This window comes from Gorilla gorilla, chromosome 2, assembly GCF_029281585.2.
Source record: "Gorilla gorilla gorilla isolate KB3781 chromosome 2, NHGRI_mGorGor1-v2.1_pri, whole genome shotgun sequence".
In the NCBI taxonomy this organism is placed as follows: Eukaryota; Metazoa; Chordata; class Mammalia; order Primates; family Hominidae; genus Gorilla; species Gorilla gorilla.
Window position 1 is genome coordinate 210,854,731 of NC_086017.1, and position 6,695 is coordinate 210,861,425.

Consider the following 6,695-nt stretch of genomic DNA (forward strand, 5'->3'; position numbering starts at 1 on the left):
AACCCCTCCAGGGAATGTGTGTGTACACACAAAAGTACATGCACACAGCTACATGCAAAGGGAAAAGGCTTGGAAGGAACCAAATCCACCTCCTCTGAACACCAGTTACTTGTGGGGAAGGGGCAGGTGAAGCCAACTGTCAGCATTACTCACCTTTTCAACTGATAAGCTTGCATCAATTTTGGCAGTTTCTCATAAAAAGGCAATTTTCACTCCTTGGGTGATCACCCAGGTCCTGCAAAACTGAGCCACCAACAACCACCTGCACCACTTCCCATGAGGCCAAATAATGGCTTCCCTCAAAGCTCAGCCCTCCCACCCACCTCCCAGTCCTCTCCCATGCAGGGGGCTGCCGGCCTCCTGGGGTACAGGTGTCCAGGCCAAGCCCAACGCACAGATGGTTGGTGAAACCAGCATGTATCCAAGAGCCTTTCCCCCACCTGGGCCATGTGCCCACTGCATAAATAGGCCTGTGCTTGCTCCCCTAGGACAGAGACTCCCTTTTCTTCCGTTGGAATGAGGGGTGGGGAGATTTGGTGGTGTCCCGTACAGGTTGGGTGTTAATCTGATGTGGTGCTCTTGGAGAAGCTTGCTTGAGTTCGGCGCTTTCTCAGCACGTGGCGTGTGCTGCCCCTTCAATCTGCAGGAGTCCCAGAAGGTAAGTGCTGCTGCAACCCCCATTTACTGGTGAACAGAGGACAGGTGATCTGCAGCCGACCGAGCAGCTGCTAAGTGGCCAACAGGCGGGATCTGCATCTCACTTGCAGAGGCCCTGCCTGGATGCTGGGGCTGCCCTGAGACTCCCTCCTCCTCCTCTTCCCTCCACAGCTCTCCCGGCTTCTATCCACAGCTGTGCTCCAGGTGGGGAACACCTGTGGATGCACCAGGGTGCAACTACTCAGAGTCCAGTGTGCAGAAGGGCCCCTGCTCTATGCTGTTTCCATATCCAAGCCCAAGCTCATCTAGAGCTTCAGCAAATCCAAGCCTCCCTGAATTCCCCGAAAGACCAAACTGAGCCCTACAACTCCCACCACTCTGGTTAGCTGCCAGTCCCAGCCCCTGTTCCCTCCTGGGCCCCTGTCTGTACAGTTCTGGAGTCCTACAAGAATGTTGAGATCCTAAGCTGACTCTCACCCAAAGAGGTAAACAACCAGGGGCCTCCAGGTGGAGAGAACATACCTAGACAGGTTCTGCTGCCTGTAGGCTTGATGTCCTTCCCCTACAACACGACTTGCTTGCCAGGCTGGAAGAGGGGCTCCAGAAACTTGGGAAACCTGGGCCTATAGCTGGCATGTGGAAAAGAGGCCTGGAAAAGCACCACTCCTGTCCATGAAGCCCCCACATGGAACCAGGTAGTTGGGAAATACATGGGCACCAAGCCTGACCCCCCACCCCTCCCGCTCAGACCCAGGTGGGAACTGCAGCGGTGCTTGCCCCCTCTGCCAGTCTGGCTGTACCACTACAGGAGGGAGGAACATCTAGCCCCACGCGTGAGTGGAGACACCAGGTGTGGGCAGGTTCCGGTGGTTGCTGAAGCTGAACCTTCCTAACCAGGTCCATGCAAGACCATCTCAGATGGGTGCTCACCTGGGTTGGGCAAGGACACCCCTCAGACAGTGACAGCCACTGAGAGGGGCTGTCACAGAGGCCCTTTTCCTGCTCCTAGAACAGGTTGGGCGAGTATGGGGGACCTCTCCCACCTCCCAGCTGCTTCTAGGAGCCACTTCTTTCGAGATGAGACACTTTCCTGCCTGCCCGTTCCCATTTGGCTGCAATAGACCATTGACAACATTCAGAGAACAAGAAGGGGCCTCACCTGTTTTCCCTGACACGTCGGAGGCAGGTGGGCATTCCCAGGGGACCTGGAGTAGAACCTGTACATCTGCCCACACCCAGGCAATGCTGGCTTCATCTTATCTGTGCGATAGGGCTGGGGGTGGGGGTGGGAATTACCAAGAGACCATCACACAGGCCATGGACAAGTTCTACAAGAGCCAGGGAGAAGAACACTGTCCGTGCATGCTGCCCAGCACCCAGCTCACACACACAGCTCTCATTTGACAGCTTCCCCAAAGCAGGCTTTTGCAGTCCAGGCTCCCCAAGAAGCCTGGGGAGGAGACTTTGCCAGGCTGAAGGGCCTGTCCCCAAAGGTGCCACCCTCACCAGGCTCATCCTGACAATCTTGGATTATTTTTGCCCTGAAGTTTTGGAGTGGGGGACAGGGAGACAGCAGACAGTATGCATTAGCCACCTTTCCAAAGAGCATCAGCCCTCCAGACTGGGGCAGGTCAGACCTCCACTCAGGCGTTTTTCTCACTGGTTGCCAGTTGGGGGAAGCAGCATTTGTGCGCACCTGCCTGTCTCCCCAGGTCCTGTTCAGAAACCCCATCTGTGCCTTTGGAGGGACTGCCCTGAGCACACAGGCCCAGCAACTGCCATCTACCACCCCCAGGACCTAACCCCCTTCTACATAGGGTTCAGTGCATGTCACTGGCCCAGCAACCACCATCTACGGCCCCAGGACGTAATCCCCTTCTACATAGGGTTCAGTGCATGTTAGCAGACACTGGGCTTGACTCCTGCCTAGTCCCTGCCAGATATCCCATACCCACCTCATTAAGAGAATGAGGCCACACAAACACACCCAGGCCATCGTGGTGATGGAGTGGCTGGGGACCCACTTGCCCACCCTTCATTGCTGGTTCAGAGCCAGCCGTCTGACCACATTCCTACCCCGAGATGGGACTTTGGGGACACTGTCCACCAGGGTTCACTGACCCCTTTTAAAATTCCAGAAACATGGCCAGCTGGTCCCCTAGAAGTTTGGTACTTGGGATAAGCTAAGGCTTGCCTTCAGGAACAGGTTTTCCACCATGTCGCTGCCCAAGGCCCAGGGCATCCCCAAGTTCATGTGAAGCCTGCCTGCCATGTCCACAGCCCATGCTGAGCCCTTCTGGAGCCACTGGAATGCTTGTTCCTGGGCATGTGATAAACCCAGACAGCTTCCGCCTTGAAGGACAACTATGCGCATCTGGCAGCAGTAGCCAGAGGGCCCATGGAAAGAAGATGGAGGTGAAACCAGATGCTGTGAGAGTACTTTATTAGTCAAAACTGTACACTATAGAAATGCTTTAAAATGCAGCAGAAGATGTGAAGACACAAATTAACAAGCGCATAGTGACACATGGCTGTCAGAACACAGTGAAGAATCCACACTGCTTCCCCCCTTTACCTAGAAAAGGAGAGTTCTAGGCCACCTCCTCCTCAGCATACTCCTCCTCCTCCTCCTCCTCGGCCGTGGCATCCTGATATTGCTGATATTCAGACACCAGGTCGTTCATGTTGCTCTCAGCCTCGGTGAATTCCATCTCATCCATGCCCTCGCCCGTGTACCAGTGGAGGAAGGCCTTGCGCCTGAACATTGCTGTAAACTGCTCTGAGACACGCTTGAAGAGTTCCTGGATGGCCGTATTATTCCCAATGAAGGTGGCCGACATTTTTAGCCCCCGGGGTGGGATGTCACAGACGGCTGTTTTTACATTGTTGGGGAGCCAGTCAGCAAAGTAGCTGCTGTTCTTATCTTGAATGTTGAACATTTGTTCATCCACCTCCCTCATGGGCATGCGACCCCTGAAAATGGCAGCCGCCGTTAGGTAGCGGCCGTGACGGGGGTCACAGGCAGCCATCATGTTCTTAGCATCAAACATCTGCTGGGTAAGCTCAGCCACAGTCAAGGCCCGGTACTGCTGGCTGCCCCGGCTGGTCAGTGGGGCAAAGCCGGGCATGAAGAAATGCAGCCGGGGAAACGGGACCATGTTCACGGCCAGCTTCCGCAGGTCAGCATTCAGCTGGCCCGGGAAGCGCAGGCACGTGGTGACCCCACTCATGGTAGCAGACACCAGGTGGTTCAGGTCACCATAGGTGGGTGTGGGCAGTTTTAGGGTCCTGGAACATATGTCATATAGCGCTTCGTTATCTATGCAAAAGGTCTCATCCGCGTTTTCTATGAGCTGGTGGACTGAGAGGGTGGCGTTGTAGGGCTCCACCACGGTGTCCGACACCTTGGGCGAGGGCAGGATGCTGAATGTGTTTATGATCCTGTCTGGGTACTCCTCCCGGATCTTACTGATGAGAAGGGTACCCATCCCAGACCCAGTCCCCCCACCCAGGGAGTGGGTCAGCTGGAAACCCTGCAGACAGTCACAGCTCTCAGCCTCCTTTCTGACAACGTCCATCACTGACTCCATCAGCTCCGCGCCTTCTGTGTAGTGCCCCTTGGCCCAGTTGTTTCCGGCCCCACACTGACCTGTAAGACAGTACAGCCGGTCACTCGATGGCCAGATATACGGTCATCAGTGGTCACCACCATAATGCAGAAAGGGCCAAGTGTCACGCGTGAGGTGAGAGCACCATTCGCCCTGCAGGTGGAGCACATAAAACCCCCTCCCCGGAGTTACAGGACAGCAGCTTCCCCCGTTAGGAATTAAGTCAGGAGTCAAACCTGAGACGGGCCAACAGACCTCGCTGCAGGTGGCTCCTGCCCATTTTCAGGGAAGGCAGTAGCCACGGCCCCAGCTCAGGTCCTTGCAGGGAGTTTACATCAGTAGCTCCTCACCTTGAGGAGACACCCGGGCCTTCCTCCCGAAGCCCGTTTAGGAGGCGGATTGAGGACAGGAGGGTGTTCAGGGCCCTGGCGCCACAGTTCCCGCAGGCTGACCTTGGGGCGTTCCTGGATTTTGAGCTGCCCTGGCTAAGGAGCCACACCCCAGTCCTCGCCTGCAGCTCACCGAAGATGAAGTTGTCTGGCCTGAAGACCTGCCCGAAGGGCCCCGAGCGCACAGAGTCCATGGTGCCCGGCTCCAGATCCACGAGCACAGCGCGGGGCACGTATCTGCCACCTGCGTGGGGCGGGAGGGCATGAGCGAGGGGAGAGCCGCGTTCCCAGGAGGGCGGTGGGGGAAGGACGGGGGTCTCACCGCTGGCCTCGTTGTAGTACACGTTGATGCGCTCCAGCTGCAGGTGGCTGTCCCCGTGGTAGGTGCCAGCGGAGTCGATGGCATGTTCGTCAGAGATCACCTCCCAGAACTGCGGAGACGGGAGGGGCCAGACAGGCCGGGGCTGAGTCACGGAGGCGCCCCAGACGCTCTCCCACCCCCACCCTCATCAGCACCCCCATCCCTAGGCCGCCCTGTCCCTGGGGTCCACCGCGGCCGCCTCGCCAACACCCAGTTCCACCGCGTCCCCGGCAGGGAGCCCAGGGGCCGCAATGCAGGGGCACCTCTCCCGCCACTGCCAACATCTTCCCCGGCCACCGGGCAGGCCCGGGCTGGGCCCTCAGAGCCCCAGCTGCCAACCTTGGCGCCGATCTGGTTCCCGCACTGCCCTGTCTGCGTGAGCACGATTTCCCTCATGGCCGAGGCGGGATTAGGGCGGCAGGAGAAACACGAGAAGGAGAAGCAGACGCGCAGCGACCCAGCCCGCCCTCCGCCAACGCTTAAATAGCCCCGCGCCCACCTCCCCCAGCCTGGGATTGGGCTCCCAGAATAAGCAACAGCTTTATTTCCACACAGGTGTATCCACCTGGCGTTGAACATCTGTTGGAAAGCTCAGGTGTCCTTGCGTGGTCCTTTCCACGTTGGGGAAAGCTGCTCAGCTGGAGAACTTCCTCCCACATCTTTAGTAAGACTAAATCCCTAGCTGAGCTGAAACTGAATTTTCCTCCCATGTGGGAGGGGAAGACTCTTGTTTCCATATTCACGGAGTGCCTTTGCACCTGCTTTGCACCTGTCCTAGATTGATGACGTATTTTTGTAATTGATGAGTCTTTTCATCTATCAGGAGATCTGTGGTTAGGAAAGGCCTTCCACATGTTAACTGAACAGGACTTGATTATACGTTTTACTTTGGAGCAGTTCTAACCCGCAGAAAGCTATGGGTGTTAGAGAGAGTCAGGCCTCTGATTTAGCTGGAGTCTTCTTTACAGTAGGATTAGCCCTTTCACCTTTCCAGAGGACTGCGGTCTCCACGGAGAGTGAAGGTAATATTGGAATCTTAAAGCTGAGGATAGGTGTTGGGTTACGCCTGCTGTGAAAGATGGGCCATTGTCACTTTGCAGGCTTTTAGATTACCCAAACTGAGGAGTTATTTCTTCTGGTAAACATTTTTCAGATGGAGTGGGGAACGCCTCTATCTAACCAGTGAAGGTATCAGTAAGCATTAGCAAATATTTGAATCTCCTGCAGAAAGGCTTCGGGGTAAATTAGAGTGGCCAGTTCTCACCTGGATAAGTTCCTCAATTTTGGACAGGTTTAACTGGAGGAGAAAATTGCTGGCCGTTTGGATCATGTCAGGCACAGAGCTCACAGGGCTGAGTCACCTATTTTACTGTCTTGAAAAGATTTACCCCTATGAACAAATGAGACATTAACAGAAACAAAGAATCCCTTCTAGGGTGAAAAGAATCATGAAAGTGCTGAGTTATGTTCCTATGACTGGTACTTGGCATTAGTAATTTATTACCATCATTCAGCCAGCCCGAGGGGCCCTGGACTGAAATGCAATCCCTGGCCCATTTTTGTTCTTCTTCAGAGTATTCTGGCCCAGTTCTATGTATGCTGACCAGCACATCCACAAGCTTCATTGGCCCTTTCATTGCAGGGGCCTTGGCTGTGGCATCTACAAGGGCATTTCCTTTT

General features: G+C 55.4%; 1 protein-coding gene across 2 annotated transcripts; it reads right to left on the reverse strand.

Annotated features, from left to right (window-relative positions):
* Positions 1–286: 286 nt before the first annotated feature.
* LOC115935411 (tubulin beta-8 chain) lies at positions 287–5,469 on the reverse strand. Of its 2 annotated transcripts, XM_055381772.2 has the most exons (4): positions 5,355–5,469; positions 4,977–5,085; positions 4,788–4,898; positions 287–4,306 (listed from the first exon to the last, which is right to left on the reverse strand). In XM_055381772.2, exons 1-4 carry the CDS (start codon positions 5,409–5,411, stop codon positions 3,249–3,251), a joined length of 1,335 nt encoding a protein of 444 aa, XP_055237747.1. In that variant the 5' UTR covers positions 5,412–5,469; the 3' UTR covers positions 287–3,248. The 2 variants fall into 2 exon arrangements, with proteins under 2 accessions (XP_055237747.1, XP_055237749.1); XM_055381774.2 differs by lacking the exon at positions 4,788–4,898 and having other exon boundaries at positions 3,091–4,306; positions 5,355–5,411.
* Positions 5,470–6,695: the final 1,226 nt, after the last annotated feature.

What these genes read in the sequence shown, in the direction of transcription:
- LOC115935411 (XM_055381772.2), bottom strand. Translation starts at nt 5,411, where the DNA reads ATGAGGGAAATCGTGCTCACGCAGACAGGGCAGTGCGGGAACCAGATC. An exon ending in GGAACCAGATCGGCGCCAAG is followed by an intron (nt 5,086 to 5,354) that starts GTTGGCAGCTGG and finishes CCGTCTCCGCAG; the next exon opens with TTCTGGGAGGTGATCTCTGA. An exon ending in GCCAGACAACTTCATCTTCG is followed by an intron (nt 4,307 to 4,787) that starts GTGAGCTGCAGG and finishes ACTGTCTTACAG; the next exon opens with GTCAGTGTGGGGCCGGAAAC.